Source organism: Suncus etruscus, chromosome 14 (genome assembly GCF_024139225.1).
Source record: "Suncus etruscus isolate mSunEtr1 chromosome 14, mSunEtr1.pri.cur, whole genome shotgun sequence".
Classification (NCBI taxonomy): Eukaryota; Metazoa; Chordata; class Mammalia; order Eulipotyphla; family Soricidae; genus Suncus; species Suncus etruscus.
The window spans coordinates 74803876-74822330 of NC_064861.1; the positions used below are offsets into that span (position 1 = coordinate 74803876).

The 18455-nt window shown below is 42.7% G+C and overlaps 1 protein-coding gene across 1 annotated transcript in view; it reads left to right on the forward strand.

The window, feature by feature from the left end:
* Window positions 1–18455, forward strand: part of LOC126028467 (zinc finger protein 345-like) — a 47382-nt gene that overhangs the window by 28301 nt on the left and 626 nt on the right. Inside the window, 5 exon segments of the mRNA XM_049787443.1 lie at window positions 6829–6948; window positions 7039–7155; window positions 7264–7394; window positions 13929–14055; window positions 15222–15302. Coding sequence (XP_049643400.1) covers window positions 6829–6948; window positions 7039–7155; window positions 7264–7394; window positions 13929–14055; window positions 15222–15302 — 576 coding nt within the window.

Consider the following 18455-nt stretch of genomic DNA (forward strand, 5'->3'; position numbering starts at 1 on the left):
GAACGACCATCTCCTGGGTTGGCCGCATGCAAGGCAAATGCCCTACCACTGTGCTATCTATCTTTCTGGCCCCTTTTTTGTTTTGTTTTTGTTTGTTTGTTTGTTTTAGGATTATCACCACTTTAAAGTTTCTTTTATTCTTTACTTTGGGCCAAACTCTGTGTTGTTCAAAAGTTACTACTGGTTCTGCAGTCAGGAATCATTTCAAGAGGGCTTTTGGAACACTATAGGATGTCAGGGATGGAACCCAGGTGAAATGCCCTCAATTGTTTACCCTGGCTCAGTCCTCCAGATATAACCTTCATATATAAACAGGTCTGAGGAGGAAGTGAAGGCCTTCCCATCTGCCTTAGGTGCTTCAGGTTTCCCTCCAGTATAAATATCCCGTCACTAGTAAGGCATAACGATCAAGTGAAGGAGGCCCAGAGAGATAGCATGGAGGTGTAGGGTCTTTGCGTTGCATGCAGAAGGATGGTGGTTCGAATCCTGGCATTTCATGGTTCCCCGAGCCTGCCAGCCAGGAGTAACCCCTGAGCGCAGCCAGGTGTGACCCAAAAACCAAAAAAAAAAAAAAAAAAAAAAAGACCGAGTGAAAGCTTTCCTACATTGCTCACATGCTTACAGCTTCTCTCCAGTACGAATATACCAGTGGCTCAGAAAGTATGTAGCTTGAGTGAAGCTCTTCCTACATTCTGTACATTTATAAGTTTTTTTCTTTGTTATACACTATTCTATGACTGCTGCTCACTTGACTTAGAAGGCCCTACCACAGGGCTCTAAGTCCAGTTACTGGGCAAAGCAGACTCAGGGTTTTAGGGTTCAAGTTGACACCCTATTCGGTGCTGAGAGTCAAAGACCACTTTTGATAATGCAAGATGCAAAAGGGAGTTTATTCGACGAGTTGGGCCCAAGTCTCATCCAACCAGTGGCATAAGACTGAAGCAAAATCTTAGCCAGCTTATATAGACATCACAAGCATTAGCAGCATAAGAATTCCATTGGTTAATGCAACAGTTCAACCTTTAAAGCATACATGATTGGCCTATAACTTTCATCACATACGTGATTGGCTTATATCAATTTCGCACAAAGCACATTATATCTTTTTTTTTTTTTTTTTGGTTTTTGGTTTTTGAATCACACCTGGCAGCGCTCAGGGATTACTCCTGGCTCCATGCTCAGAAATCACTCCTGGCAGGCTCGGGGAACCATATGGGATGCCAGAATTTGAACCACAATCTGTCCTGGGTCAGCTGCTTACAAAGCAAACTCCCTACTGCTATGCTATCTCTCCAGCTCCAATATGTGTATTTTTATGTGTATTCTTAATTGGAGAACAATGTTGTTCCCTTAGACATGTTCAGCAAATAATCTAGGTTATATTCATTTCTTTATATGTATTTTCTGGGAACATTGCTATTATTATATCTATGTAGCAAGTAATTATAGATTATGACTTCTCTGAGGGATCGATACCTATAATCCCCTAGAGCCCCTATATTACCTTGTGCAATATCCTTTCTTCCTTTTTCATAGACCCAGTAAAATGAAGAAATCTTTTGAAGAGATGAGTTTCCATCTATTAGGGATAAAAAGTCCAAATTTTATGTTACACTTGGGCCTTAAACCCTGAACATTTGTCATATTGGTTTACCTAAGCTTCAGTTGTTCCTAGTTCAAACAAGGACACACAAACTTTGTCTCATCTACAGAACTAGAAACAGGTTTTGAGCAAACCTGGCAATGAGGGAAACAGGGAAAAGCTTTGCACCACTCTGGCAATGACTTGCAAACTGGGTCATACTTCATGACACCTGGCAATGATTTTAGACTTGTGAGAGCCCAAGGACTCCTATACTATGCCTTATAACAGCCACCACAAGAACTTTTCTTGGAACCTAGAAGAAAGACTCTTTAATGTTAGGTAAACATAGACTGTCCAAGTCCTACATTTAGAATTATGACTAAATGTTTTTCAAGGGAAAAGTCATCTTGCTCATATCTAGACTAAAAGTTTTGTAAATTTCCCCCCAACTTTTACTGTGCCTATGTAGGCCTGGATGATGAGTTTTTGCTTCTTCATAACTTGGATTAGGTGATTCAAAAAGTCGTGGGTCTCCATTTCAGGGCTGACCAGATGATATGAAGTGTAGAAATTTTCAAAATAAAAATGACATATTTCTGGGGTCTCAAGAAATAATACAGCGACATGCGCATAATAGTACATAGACATGAAGCTCAAAATGGGGCTTAGGGGCTGGTGGTGAAAGGTGAGACCTTCTAAATTATATTTTAGCATGTGCTTGGGCATGGTCTACATGCCTAGAAAGCAGAGCTTAAGGAGTATGACAGTAAAGCAAAGAAATCTAGACAGGATGGAAGAAGTTTAACAAGGAAAGTAAATGTGGAACATGGAGTCGGGCTTCTCTTATACTGGTGATGTGGGAGATAGCCGAGATCAAATACTGAGAAAATGACATCTAAGCTGTAACCACTAAACTTTGCCATGTACCTGTTGTGGTAGCAGGTAGGGGTGAGGTGGGGTTGGCATGAGGGAGTGTGGGAGCACTGATCATGAGAGCTGGCACCAATGTAGGACTGTGTCATAACATGATATGTTATATTTCAACTATCTTTGCAAATCACTTAACTAAATAAAAAAAATTTAATGCACTTACTTAAAATTTCCTTCATCAGGGCCAGAGAGATAGCATGGAGGTAAGGCATTTGCCTTTCATGCAAAAGGACGATGGTTTGAATTCTGGCATCCCATATGGTCCCCTGTGTCTGCCAGGGGTGATTTCTGAGCATAGAACCAGGAGTAATCCCTGAGCGCTGCCAGGTGTGACCCAAAAACCAAAAAACAAAACAATTTCCTTCATCATTACATTGAAGGGCAATGAGTAGCTAAATATGAGATTTAGGGGCTGGCACAAGTTCCCACCATTTATAAAACATTTGATGTCAGACATTTCTTTCCTCCTTACAACAAACTGGCCAACATGGTTCAAATTCATTTCAACTGACTCCACATTCAGCATAATCAAGACACCATGCCAGAACTATTTTCTGTAGATGCCACTATTCCTTGATAACTGTGAGAACTGAGAACCAAGGTTCCCCTGAGTCCATGATAAGGGCCCCTAGACTAAGACAAGCCCAAACACTAGTAAAGTATACTTATCCACTTTTAGGTAAAGCACAGGGAGCTAACTCTTTTCACTCTGAGCTAAGACACAGAGAGTTAACCTAGAAATAAAAACCAAAGTTGGTGCCCTGCAGGAATAAGGGACTAGGGGTTGGGTGAGCTTGGAATGTTTTATTTGATAAGAAAGACTCCCTTGAAAACCAAAGGCTCCCTTAACAACCAAAGGTTTGAATCAGAGTATCCTTAGACAACCAAAGTTTAGCCAGAAAAATCAGTGGTGAATTAAGACATTTGTACACTGAAATAATTGTTCTGTTGATGCATGATTTCTATATAAACTGCTTGAAGATTTGGTTAAGGGTCCTTGTCATCTCTACTGTTTGGAAGATTTCTTCAATGAAAAGTAAGGTGTGAGGAATTAAATGTGGGCCTTCTCATATCCTTCACATATATAAGACTTATTTTCAGTATAAACTTTCATCCATATGTGATTTGAAAAGTAGAAGGCCTTTCCTCAATCTTTACACGAATAAGGTGTTTTTTTCCTCCAGTATGAACTTTCCAAGGATAAGGTTGGGAACTTGAATGAATGTCTTTCCTAAATCCGCACATTTATAAGGTTTAACACCAGTATAAATTCTCCAATGTTGAGAATAATATGACAAGTATTTAAAGGCATTCACACAATATATGTCTTTTTGTCAAGTATAAAATCTCATGTGCATAATATGTGAGCATTGATTGAAGGATTTTATTCATTACATATATTAAACTTTCCTCCAGTATGAAATCTATGAGTAATCATATATAAAGATTGAGTGAAGAACTTCCCATGTTCCTTTTATGTAAAAGTTTTTCTCGGGGCCGGGCGGTGGCGCTGGAGGTAAGGTGCCTGCCTTGCCTGCGCAGCCTAGGACGGACCGCGGTTCGATCCCCCGGTGTCCCATATGGTCCCCCAAGAAGCCAGGAGCAACTTCTGAGCGCATAGCCAGGAGTAACCCCTGAGCGTCACAGGGTGTGACTCAAAAACCAAAAAAAAAAAAAAAAAAAAAAAAAAAAAAAAAAAAAGTTTTTCTCCAGTATGCATTTTCTTATGCAGAGAAAACATTCAGAAATAAACAATGGCCTTCTGACATTCCTGTACCCTAAATAACCAATTACTGGGTTCCTACAAAAAGATCCTCTTCGTATGGGTCTGTGTTTACTCTCGCATCTACTCCTTCCACAGAAGTCATTCCCAACACTTTTGCAGCATAGCAAACAAATCAATAAATGTTTATTCTATTTTTTATTTTCTTCCTCATGTTTACTGGCTCTAACAATAAATACTTGACTTTGAGGACTGTCAGGGTTGAGTCCATGAGGCTGTGAGTTCATGGCTCCAAGCCATGAACGTATGTCATGTTTTCTTTCCTTTTATAAGTTCTTGAGTCACACCCAGAAATGCTCTGTACTCATAGATCAGTACTGGTGTCACTCAGGGTACCATTGGGATACTGGGGATCTACCCTGAGTCAGCTGAGTGCAAGGCAAGTGCACAGCCTATTGTACTAGCTCCATGGCCTTATTTTCTTCTTTTGTTTTTTGGCTACATGGGTGGTGCTCAGGAGTTACTCAGCAGTTACTTCTTGGTCTGAGCTTGGAGGTTATTCCTGGCAGTGCTGCAATGACCATCCCAGGGATTGAACCCTGGATGGCACATGAATAGTAAATGACCTACCCACTATGCTCAGCCCAATTCTTAATTTTTACTAGTAGGATGAGCAAATTTTATGGATGTGGAAAATCCTGAGTTGTGAGAATGTCTCTATTTCTTCTATTCATTGGATAGCATGCAAGTGTGAATCTATCTGTCTGCAGAAAATGAAGCAACAATTTGAAGGAATTATAAAACACATCCTCTTTTAGGCTTGGTTAAAACTCAATGTGGGACCTGTGAGTGCAGGCCACAGCGAAGGCCAGAGGATATTCTCCATTCAAGGGAAAGGAAATAGCCATATTTTCCTTTGAAAATATATCAGTAGAGGGCCCGGAGAGATAGCACAGCGGTGTTTGCCTTGCAAGCAGCCGATCCAGGACCAAAGGTGGTTGGTTCGAATCCCGGTGTCCCATATGGTCCCTGTGCCTGCCAGGAGCTATTTCTGAGCAGATAGCCAGGAGTAACCCCTGAGCAATGCCGGGTGTGGCCCAAAAACCAAAAAAAAAAAAAAAAAAGAAAATATATCAGTAGAGCCAGAGCGATAGGACAGCATGGCTGGTACTTTCATTTTAGTTAGGCAGCACAGTTTGAATCTGTGGTAATTATCCAGGGTTGATGCCAGAAGAACCACTGAATACTGCCAAGTGTGGCCCCAAATAGGGCAAAAGTTCCACCATAGGCATGTTTGTCCCAAAAAGCAATGTTCCTCCATATATATATATACATACACACACACACACACACACACTATGGGGGACCCTACCAGGCAGTGCTCACGTTTACTCTGCCTATGTGCTTCCATATTTGATGGAGATCAGGGACCCACATATAGTAGCAAAAATGAAAAGCAAGTTTTCATCTCCATGCACAGTGGGGAAGAGACTTTCCCACTGGAGTAGACCAGTCAACAGAAGAGTTTAAATACTTAATTTTTTTATCAAATCACAGTGACAGTATTTCTCCCCTCTCTATCCTTTCTTTCCACCAAATCACAGAATTTCAATAGTGTGAAAAACACTATTAATATATTTAGGTTAGAAACTTACTGGGTCTGGATTCTCTCAACAGTGCAGAGATCATATATGGGGGGACAAGCCTGGAACATAGGACACAATTTATAAATCTTACGTGCTTTTGGCACTGAGCTATCCTTTCATCACAATTATATTGGTTTGGAACTTGCAAATCTTACCATGGAGATCCCATGTCCCGTTTCAAAATAAATTGTTGAAAGGCCAAATCCTGAATTGGTGATCTGCATTACAAAATCAAACCAAATATGCAATGTAAGAATCTGTTTAGAGGCTGAGTAATATCATAGCAGGGAGGGTGTTTGCCTTGCATGGGACTGATCTGAGTTTGATCCGTGGCATCTTGATATATGATCCCACTAGTCTGCCAAGAATAATTTTTGAGCACAGAGCAAGGCATAAACCCTAAGCACAGTCATATGTGGCTCAAAAGCAAAACAAACAAACAACCAAACAAAAAACTAAGTGATGGGCCATGGAGCTATAGCACAGTGGGTTGGGAGTTTGCCTTGCCATGTGGTCGTCCCTGGTTTGATCCCTGACATCAGACATGGACCCCAAGCCTGCCAGGAGTTGTTTTTGAGCACAGAGTGTACCTTGAGCACTGCTGGGCATGACCCCCAAACCAAAAATAAACGAATTAGTTGATTTATTTATTTTGCACTTGTCTCTTTATTATTGCTTGGGCCCTCAGGAGCATGCATTTTTATTTTAGGAGCATGCAATTTTTATTAAAATTTTTTCTAAAGGGGCCGGAGAGATCTGCATGGAGATAAGGCATTTGCCTTTCATGCAGAAGGTTGGTGGTTCAAATCCCGGCATCCCATATGGTTCCCAGTGCCTGCCAGGGGCAATTTCTGAGCATAGAGTCAGGAATAACCCCTGAGCACTGTCGGGTGTGACCCAAAAAAAAAAAAAAAAAACCAGAAAAAAAATTTTTTCCCCTACAGCTCAGGCCAACGGATCACCTGCTCCCGCCCCCCATTCACTGGAAACCAGCAGCGGTTTGGAGCATCCTGATACAAGTCACAAAGAAGCAACTAATTCACTTTCCAGGAAGTGCCTAGCGAGTAGCTGGAGCCTGGTCCTTTAAGACTTCTCCTGACAATCGCTGTGACGTCACAGAATCCGCCTGGTCTAAGTTTTGGGGAATCGCGCAGGTCTGTCGCCAGAGCTGCTGAACCTGAGAGTGAGCACCCGGGCATCTGAGGGGCGTTGTTCTCTCCGGCTATTGAGGGGCCGCTTTGAGCTCCCGGGAGCTCCTGGGTCTGGGCCAGGTGAGCGTTGGGGATGCCCAGGGGCCATTGGGGGGGTGGCCGAAGGGACGAACCGAACCGATCTTGTTGCGTTTATTTCTGTTGAATGAAGCCAGATCGTCTTTATAGGACGAAGTGACTTAGAAAGGGGCGAGTCGATGGGGCAGCCCGAGGGTGCTTTGTCTTGCAAGTGGGTGACCGTGGTTACGCCCCGAATGGAGCCAGTTGCCAAGATGCGGGTTGCTAAGGGGGCGCAGGGGGTGGAGGGAGAACTGGGGCTTGAACAAAACTCCTGCTGGAAGTTTTAGAAACGAACCTTCCCCGACCGAGCTGATGCTGGTGGGGTTCCTGGGTGATTCGTGCGAATTGGGGGAAGAGGCTGCAGCCCCGAGATGGGGAATCTGCTCCTTTCACTTTCTCCTTTCCTCTCTGGAAGATCAAGGCCTTGCTCCTTGCTGGGACTGAAAGTCAGGCCTGGATAGCTAGCTGGGAGGGCGCCGGTGATCCCCGAGAGAGTGCAGAGTCTACTCTAGAGCGTGTCAGATGCATCTCAGGGCTCTGAGTTTCTCCCAACCTGACCTGACCCCTGAGGACTTTTGCTAGGGTGGTAGCCAGGGTCAGTATTGGGGGTAGTCTTTGATTTTCCTCTCCTGGCCTCTGTTCTTGGAGCCTAACGGGGGAGAGTCCAGCCTTCTCTAGGCCTGCTGTTGCCCCTGGTAAAGATCTTGTTTTCAATCCCATCTCTGGGTTTTGATGCCTTGTGGTTTCCTTCCATGCTTGTTTACTTCCAAAAGAGGAACAGAAATGTTACAAGCTGGATAGGTGGCGGAGGCCTGCAGCCACATGGGGCTTGAGCTCAAATCTCGGTCCCAGAACTCCACAGGAGCCTAGTTTCCTGGAAGATCTGGTGGAGAATGGGGCGGGAAGGCAGAGTCTGGACACCTTTTTTGTTTTGTTTTGTTTTGATTTTTGGTTTTTAGATTTTGGTCCAAACTGTGCAGTGCTACTCACTGCTACTCACACTGACTATATTGGGTGCCAAGGATCAGTTTGTGCAAGGCAAACTCCCTACCCCTCTTCTATTGCTCCACTCCATGTATTTTTTTGTGAGGAGTGGTACTTTTTGTTTGCTTGATTTTGTGCTTCACCCATTGGTACTGTTTCTGACTCTGTGCTCAGGAATCAGTCTTGGTGGGCTCTGGGAACTCTATGGATACAGAGATCCAAACCAAGCTGCCTGTTTGGGTAAGGGTCTGAGTTGACCACCCGAATCAGTGCTGAGAAAATAAATTCTGAAGCTATGGTCTCTTACTGTGCTTATAAGTACTCCATATTAAAATTTTATGTCAGATTAAAAACAAAATTTTTAGACCATTATAAAATATAAATTCTTAATGTCCTTATCATACACACTATTGGTTATTATACTTTCTTTAATAACTTAGAACATCTTTAAAATAATTTTCTCTAATTGTCTTAGCATATCATTTTGAAAATTTTAAAAATATATATTTTATGCATGTATATCTTTTTCTTTTTTGCTTTTGTTTTTTGTTTTTTTGGGTCATACCTGGCAGCATTCAGGGATTATTCCTGACTCTGCACTCAGAAATCGCAGGCACGGGGGACCATATGGGATGCTGAGAATAGAATCCTGGTCTGTCATGGGTTGGCTGCATGCACGGCAAATGCCCTACTGCTGTGCTATCTCTCCAGTCCCAACACATATCATATAGTTTCTTGTTGCTTGTGAATGCAAATAGTTTAACATATTATACTGATAGTGAAGCAAGGAGGTTGCTTCTTGCCCTGACAATATAAATAAGAGGCTTTCATCTGCAAATAAAACAAGTAATGCAATTAAAATTTAGTGTTTGCTAGCAAAAAGTCTAAAATAGTTTACTACAAACAACTCTGTAGATATCCCTTTTATCAATAAAAATCCAAGTGCCGGGGCCAGAGAAATAGCATGGAGGTAAGGCGTTTGCCTTTCGGTGGTTCAAATCCCGGCATCCCACATTGTCCCCCAAGCCTGCCAGGAGCGATTTCTGAGCATGGAGCCAGGAGTGACTCCTGAGCACTGCCGGGTGTGATCCAAAAAAAAAAAAATCCAAGTGCCAAATTTTATTACAGGGTCGTGTGTGTGTGTGTGTGTGTGTATGTATGTATGTATATATATATATATATATATATATATATATATATATAAATTTTAAATGCCAATGATCAAGTTATCTAGACTTTACAGGATTAATTACTCAATTTCAGCAAATGAGAGATAGGTAATGTGCAGTAGTTCCCAAATTAACGTGTCAAGGACAACAAATGCTTTTCAAATCTAAGCATGATAGTAAGTTGTAAAGCCTCAGAAAGATAGAATAAAAGTGATTTACTTCAGCTTTTAAAAGTGTGTATGTTATCCAGATACTCAAATTTTATCTCCTTTCTTCTAGTTTTGAAAACAAGTTGCCAGATTTTCTTACATCTGACAGGACCAAATTGTCCTTTATATATTTATTAAAGACATTTAAATCATTTTCCCCAAATTTTTATTTACAATGAAGTAAGTACCTAACCATTCCCATTTTCATATTTTAGATTTTATGACCAACATTAAATTTAATTCCTGGTGACAACATTGTTATGAAATTTAGTTACCGTATTTTATGGCGTATAAGACGACTTTTGAAACAAAAAAAAGTCAACCGAAAATCGGAGGTCGTCTTATACGCTGAGTATATCCCGAAAAATGTTTCAATATGCTGCTAAACGAAAATTGTCTGAATATTGCCACAAAACGAATTTTCCAATCACTGCAAGGCTGCTCGGACCGCCTCTCTAATTCAGCCAATCCAAGCAGGCTTTTTATGCATGCAAATTATACAGTGTTCTGGACCCGAATCTACATGGTCAAAAGCCTGCTCAGATTGGCCAGAGTCAGAGAGGAAGTCTATTACAGTATAACCTCTGAACCTTTGCTTGTTGTGATTGGCTCACTGTGGTACATACAGTTGCAGCACAGGAACCTTCTGTCTGATACAGTAAATACAGGCCTAAACCTATGTTTTTAACTGCAAAATTAGGGGGTCGTCTTATACGCCGGAAAATATGGTATCTCAACAATATTAAGCATTACAAAATTAACAATATTATCTAAAAAGGCTAACCACATTTTCCACACAGTTTTTCTATTTTTTTTTTTTTTTTTTTTTTGGTTTTTGGGCCGTAACCATCCTGGCTATGCGCTCAGAAGTCACTCCTGGCTTGGCGGACCATATGGGATGCCAGGGGATCGAACCACAGTCTTGTGCTTGCAAGGCAGACACCTTACCTCTAGCGCCACCATGCCAGCCCCTATTTTTAGATACCTTTAAGTCAGAAAATTTTTCTCCAAAAGAAATATAAATATCCCCAAATTCTTAATACTTTTTATAGCCTGCTTGAATTTAAAATAACTGAAAGTCTGTATTTCCTAAGGGATGGGCAGTAAAAAAAATTAAGGAAGTTCAGTGTTCTTTATATATATTATTTAAACACCTTGATTACAAATATGATTGTAATTGGGTTTCAGTCATGTAAAAAACACCCCCCCTTATGGGTGATGTTCTTTACATGAGTGAAACCCAAACACAATCATGTATGTAATCAAGGTGTTTAAAAAAAAAAAAAAACACCCCCTTCACCGGTGCAACATTCCCACCACCAATGTCCCAAATCTTCCTCCTCCCTACCCCACCCCCCGCCTCTACTCTAGACAGGCTTTCCAGTTCCCTCATTCATTCACATGGTTATGATAGTTGTCAGTGTAGTTATTTCTCAAACTGAACTCACCACTCTTTGTGGTGAACTTCATGTCGTGAGCTGGATCTTCCAGCCCTCCTTTCTTTGTCTCTGAGGATTATTGCAAAAATGTCTTTTATTTTTCTTAAAACCCATTGATGAGTGAGACTATTCTATGTCTATCTCTCTCCCCCTGACTTATTTCACTCAGCATAATAGATTCCATGTACATCCATGTATAGGAACATTTCATGACTTCATCTCTCCTGACGGCAAGTTCAGTGTTCTTATCGCTAAAGTTTTAGCTTTTTTCTCAGTTACCAGCCTGAAGTTAGATAGTCTCAGGGTCAGAGTAAAGCAGGCTCCGGAGGAGCCACTAGACATCTGGACTGATCTGGGCTTCTGCCGTGTTCACCTGAACCCTAAGGTGACCCTGTTCACCAGGAGTATGTGCCCAGGCCCGTGTCCCTACTGGCCAGGCAGAAGGACAGCTGAGTGTCCCCTGAGTTCCTGAGTCAAGGAACCACATTCAGGCTGAATGCAAGGGGCATTGCTGCTGTTGGCCTGCAGGGGGCAGAGGTGTACAGGATTTCTGCCCAGAATCAGCCACTGTCTAGGGCTCCCAAGGCCTTTGTGGGGCCCAGGGAGGATACATGGCTCAGGGTTGCCGTTTCCTCCCTGTAGAACAAGGCCAGCATTCCTGTCCCTTTCACTGTATTCCAACCTGTTTCTGCTTCTCCAGAAGAGGAGGGAGGCTCTGGCTATGTCTCCCTATGTGGGTGTGAGCTAGTTCTAGCCAGGGGAGGATGGAGGCCCACCAGGAAGTTTCCATGCCCAGTGCAGGCACTTCTGATCAGGGAAGAGGGTTGTTCTCATCTCTGGTGTTCAAGGCTCTTACTTTCCTCCAGGGCTTCCTGCAAAGGAGATTGCTGCTGCTCTTCAGGAATAATCCAGGCACGAGATGATGGGGCTGCACTGTCTGACTTCCTGTTCCCAGGTAGGGGTAAGTGTGGGCTCAGAGAAGAACAGGATGCAGGGACAGGAGCATGCAGTTCTTCAGGGCAAGTGCAGGAAGGAATCTTGCTCCATGGTGTCATTTCTGGCACAGACTCAACTCTGCCACTTTTGCTGTTCATCGTTGTTTGTGTTTCCTTTAGGGGATATTCCCAGTTGTGCTCAGACTCTACTACTGTCTCAAAGCTCTTGGATCACCCATGCAATTCTCAGACTCTAGCAATGGTCCTCAAATTTTTTAAACAGGGAGCCAGTTCACTGTCCCTCAGACCATTTGAGGGCTGGACTATAGTAAAAACAAAATCTATGAACAAATTACTATGTACACTACATATATCTTATTTTGAAGTGAAGAAACAAAACAGGAACAATACAATATGTGGTCCGTAGGCCGTAGTTTGAGGACCACTGCTAGGAGATGCTGGGGTCTAGGGTTGAGTGTCTAATAATATGGACCCCAATGTTGGTAAGGAATGAGACCTTGATCTCAGGATTTCTGCCATGAAGCATCATTCCTGCCTCAACTGGAAAAGCTCTTTAATATAATTCTAGTTTTTGGTACCACACCCAAAAGGGGGATACTCACGCTCCATAATCAGGTGTCCCTCCTGCTATGATTGGGTGATCATATGGGGTTTACAGATTCAGTCTGTGGCAACTGTGTCCAAGGGAAGCTCCCTCTCTTCTGTCCTGTCAATCCAGCACAGTGTAATTTTTTTCATTTTTCTGCTGCTTCCAATGCCAGGCCAATGCCTTTGTTTTCTTCCTGTATTCACTCAGGAGCTTCCATATGAGTCTGGAACACACCCCGCCTCCCCTGCTGTCTGTAGCTCTGCATTCTATGTGAAAAAAATGTGTGCCTTACTGGAAAGAATGCTGCTGGTTCCTTTCCTGCATGTGAATTTCCTATGCATTTTTGTTTAGTTTTATTTCTTTGTGCTGTGTCATTTCTGCTATTTTTTTTTCTTTTGTGATTTTTGGGCCACACCTGAGGTGCTCTTGGGTTACTACTAACTCCACTCAGGAATCATATTTGGCTGGCTGGCTCTTGGGATCATATGGAATGTCAGGTATAGAACCTGGATTAGACACATGCAAGGCAAATATCCTAGCCACTGTGCTATCGCTCCAACCCCTGATTGTCTTGTTTTGTATTGAATTTTGGTCATAATTTCTGTGCTCAGGGCTTCACCTTGGTTCTGTGCTCTAGATTCACTGACAACATCAGGAGACCCTGGTATCTTCCTGGGATTGACTTGGTGTTGTCCCAGTTGTGTGCACTCCCTCCCACATTGTTGCTCACACCCAAGAAATGCAGTTCAGCTATATTGCCCTTCACTCTGCAGAATCTCCTTCCTCCCTAGCCATATTTCTCAGTATACCAGGTGCACTTTCAAAGCCAGCTTGTCTGTAGTCACATGGCATTGTGGCTCTAAGAGGAAAAGGAGAGCAAAGTTTCTTTTGGGAAGGCTAAGAGGTTGGGAATCAGGTCATTTTTACTTGTACAAGAACAAATTTGTTTGTGGGTGAACCAAACTATGAGTGCTGATTCAGGCATGCACAGCTGTGAGACACTCAGTGGACTGAAAATTTTCCTTCGTTCTTTCCATGGTATCAAGGATAGGTAGCTTTGGGGGTGGGATTGGGCTCATGTGTCTATAGCTTTTTGGGCCATACCCAGAGTGCTTTTTATGTTTTTCTGGCTCCATGCTCAGAGTTACTCAGGGCAGTGCTAGAGTGGAACTACACATTGGTCCAGGTATGATTGTGTGCATGCCACTATCTACAAGAACCTTCTAGAGCAGTGTTTGTTATGTTTGCTGGTCTAGTAAGATTTCTCGAGCCTGTCCCACAGGGGTGTCCATGGAGAGATTGACTTTGAGGCTGGTATCTCCTGAGGGGATAGCAGAAAGGACTGTGCCCTTGGAGGTCCCATCCTTACCCCTATAGTACCGGAAGTCATCCTGAGCCTTGACCCATTCCTTTGTGTGCTGGTTCAGGGCATGGTGACCTTCCCCGATGTGGCTGTGAGCTTCTCTCCAGAGGAGTGGCCATGCCTGGACGCCTTTCAGAAGAAGCTCTATAGAGATGTGATGCTAGAGACCTACCAGCACCTGCGGGCCATAGGTGAGAGCCATACTTGGGCCACCTGTACAGGACACACCCATGGATGGGCCAAAACCAGCTGAGGATCTGGGTTCAACAGGGAACATGACATTGTAGATTCTCAAGATCAAGCCCCTCCTCATTGTTATAACATCCCAGTCCCTGATTTTATTTCTTAGATAAGTCCAACTTATTTTAAATGTTATTTCACATTCCTGAGAGATAATACAATGTGCCAGGTGTTTGCTTTTGCAAATCAGGTTTGATTCAGGCTCCACATTTTACCTGTAAGTCTCCAGGGGTTGTCCCTGAGCACAGCGCAGGAGTCAGCCCCGCACTGTGAATGCATCCCAGAATTCTCTTAAATACAAGTTATTTAATTTTTATAAAATTGGGGAAGCCCTTAGCCACACATGTGTGTGCTCAGAACTTGGGTTATTTTTTGTTTATTTGTTTTTGTGCTACTCCCATCAATGCTCAAAGTTTACTCTTGGCTCTATGCTCAGAAATTTCTCCAGGTATTCTCATGGAACCATCTGGTAGACCACATTTGGAATCCAATCTATCGCATACAAGATAAATCAAATTCCATATCCACTGTATAGGGGATATGTAATTAGCAGCTCTGATTTAGCCCCTAATTTTGGGGGTTGGGGGTTTTGGACCACATTCAGTGGGGCTCAGGGGTTAGTCCTGGCTCTATGCTCAAATATTACTCCTGGAAGGTATCTGGAACCTTATGGTGGGATAAAGGGATCAAACCTATGTAAGCTGCATACAAGGCAAACACCCAACCTGCTGTACTATTGCTCCAGGCCAGCCTCTGAAATTTAATACCTTTTTGGTCTTTGTCATCCTTGGCATTGTTTTGGTTACTCCTAGCTCTGCACTCAGTGCTCACCTCTGTAGCATCTTTAGAAACTACAGAGGTTGCCAAGATCAATGCATACCAGCCATGAAAGAGCCCAGTGTTGTACGATTGCTCTACTGACTGTATTATCTGGTTCCCTCAATTGGATTCTTTCATTTAAAACTGGTCTCCTCCCTGTGACAACCAGAGTGCATATGAAGAACAGAAATTCTGTTCTTCATTTGTTCAATGGTTTTGACTTTCATTTGGACCCCAACTCACACAATGGGTGCTGACCCTTTCCTGTCTCTAACCATGAATCATCATTTTGGGGCAGGACATTGTGGGGTGAAGCCCGCGCTGATCTCCTGGTTGGAAGGAGGATCCATGGGGAAGCTGCAGAGAGGTGAGTTTGCAGGTGAGTGTGGGAAGAGCCCCAAAGACTCAAACCCTGGGTATATGCAGAGCATCATGGGCACATGTGAAACATGGGAACTGAGCAGTGTGTGTCAAACTCTGGATAAGGTATGTGTGTGACACCTTTCCCTCTTCTGTTCACTGCCCTTGATGCTGATCCCAGAATGGTTTGGAGCTTTGCTCTCTTGACTTTGCTCTTTTTGGTTCCCATTGGTGGGCATTTAGAATGGATCCTGAAAATCTGAGCTTTCATCCACATCTGTCATATGTGCCTGTTTGTACCGCCCTATGTTGGAGTTTTCTTCTCAGGAGCAGATGTCACTCTGCCCTATCAGTCTCTACACTTGCCTTTGCTATTAGATTATTACTGGGGTTTTTGAGAGTCACCAGAAGGATTATTTTCTCTCATTATTTGTGATCTCCTTGGTGATGATGCTTGGTGTCACTCCTGGCCCCATCCTTCTGCAACCAGTTCTGTTGTGCTCAGGGAACCATAAATGATTCTGATTATCTAACCTAGGTAGGTCCACTTATTGCAAAGTAAATGCCCTTCTCTCTATACTATGGATATAGCCTGATTCTTGAGAGTACTACAATTTTTTTTTCTTTTGGGAGTAACCCAGTGAGTTTTAGGGCTTACTCTTCCCTCTACACTCAGAAATTAATCCTGATAGTTTTGGAGAGTATATGTATGATCATGGGTTACACTGCCATAAAAGGGCTATCTCTATAAGGAGAGAGAACTGATAAAAAAAAAAAGGACCCTCTAGAAACTGTCATTTAGAGACAGCTGCCCAGGGTTATAAAAAGCCCCAGGTAGAGTACAAGAGCTGTTGTTTCACCTGGGTGTTTCTCCTGGTGGTTTCTCTAGCCATTTCTCCGGACACTGAGCTGACTGCATGTCCCAGACAGCTTCTCTGGAAAAATTTTTGGCTGGACTAGGTGTTTTTGCTATCCTCTAGCTCCTCCTGCCTTTTCCCTCTCCTCTGTAGTCCTTTCTCTGATTGAATTCTTACCTTGGTCACAACCTGAATTCCCTTTCCCTTTCCCTCTCTTTGCCTAGGGGTTGGCTGTAAAGCCCCTTATTCTCTATTCCCCTATTAAACCCAGTTTCCAGAAAAATTCTTTCTTGTCAGAGTTTCTGGAAAATGGCAGCTTTTGCCATATGTGATGCCAAGGACTAATTTCAGATCATCCACTTGGAAGGCCAACACCTTTCTTCCTATGCTTTTTCTCTGGCCCACTCAGAATATATTTTTTTGTCTGAATGTTTAAGAATAGATGAGCGAATCCAGCACAATGCTAATGTGAATTTTTTCAAGCTCCTCATTGCCATCCTCCTAGACTATTTTTTTCTTTTTTGTCAACTGATTTATTACCTGAAAATAACATAATCGCTTTTTTGCCTTTTCAACTAATTTTCATTCAACTAATTATTTTATTTTTTTGGTTTTTGGGCCACACTCAGAAGCACTCAGGGCTTAATCTGGCTCTGTTCAGAAATTACTTTTGTCATGGGCCAGAATGAGAGTACACAGCACAGCTAGAAGGGTTTTTGCCTTGCCCTTAGTCATCCTAGGTTTGATCCCTGGTATCCCATATGGTCCCCTGAGCTTGCCAGGAGTAATTTCTGAGCATAGAGCCAGGAGTAACCCCTGTTTCGCCACCTAGTATTGCCCAAAAACCAAACACCAAAAACAAAAAAAAAGAAGAAATGACTCCTGGCAGAATTAGGGGACCATATGGGATGCCAATGATCAAACCAGGGTTGGCCAAGTGCAAGTAACCTGCTGTGTTACACCCAACCTGCTATGCTATTATTCTGTCCCATGATTCAACTAATTGTTTGTTTGCTTGCTTGCTTTTGTACACAACCTAGTCAAACTCAGTAATTACTCTTGACTCTGCTCAGAAATTACTCCTGCCAGCTACGGGCATCTTATGGGAAGCCAGGATTGAACTTCGGTTAGCCACATACAAGACAAACCCCCTCCCATTTTTGCTATTGCTCTGGCTGCTCAACTGATTCTTACATTGCATATTTGGTTTGATTTTAGAATGCAGACCCCCAGTTCAGCACTTGGCCTTTCAGCAATTTACTTTTGGGACAGGATCTCCAAAGAAGAGTGATAAGATGGTAAGATTTGCAAGTTTGGTATTAGTATTTTTTGTTGTGGTGTGGGATGGCTCATTGTTGCAAGCACATAGGATTGATAAAGTGAGACCCTGGGTTCCAACCCCATTACCACATCTCTGTACTGCTGGAAAGATCCAGAGCCTAATGTGGGGAGAAAGTTTTTTAACCTAAAGATAATAGTGTTTTTCAGACCAGAGAAATTCTGTGGCTTGTGGGGTAAAATGATTAGGGAGGGAAGAAATTCTGTGATTTTGATTTAATAAAATGTTAGGTCAAGAGCTTAAAGCTCATTAATTTGTCAGCTGGATTCATATTCCAATGGGGTTGTGCATGGGGATACAAACCTGGGTTTTATCCTCACCAGTCTGCGTGGGGGTTCCTGAGCCCCAACAATTTTGACCAGGGAGCACACAGCCTGTGTAAACATGAGTCCTGCCTGGTAGGACTCCCATAATACTAAAAAAATTAACAAAGAAAATGAAATTCATTGGTGTTTGAGAGGAATATGTCAGTAGTTGGACATTTATTATGTATATATCAGTGACACATCTGATGATGTTCAGGTGCTCCTCTGGTGCAGGGACCTTCTGGGATGTAATCATTTAAAACTGGGCTGGAGGGGCTGGAGAGATAGAGTGGTAGAGCATTTGCCTTGCACATGACCAACCCAGAATGGACTTCAGTTCGAGTCCCAGCATCTCATATGGTCCCCTGAGCCTGCCAGGAATGACTTCTGAGAGCAGAACCATGAGTAACTCCTGAGCATTGCCAGGTGTGACCCAGAAAAGGATTTAAAAAAAACTGGGCTGGACAAGTGCAGAGTAATCTCTCCATGCTGTCCTATTGCTCCAGCCCTACTGAGTTTTTAATGTTTGATATCAACATTTATTTTTCGTTGTGTAGGGGATCCCACCTTTAGTCATGCTCTCTTAAGACCCACCATGTCCAAAACAAGGATGTATTTTATGTTTCTTTTAAATAGCTGCTTTAGGTTTTGTGAAGGATATACTTACACTT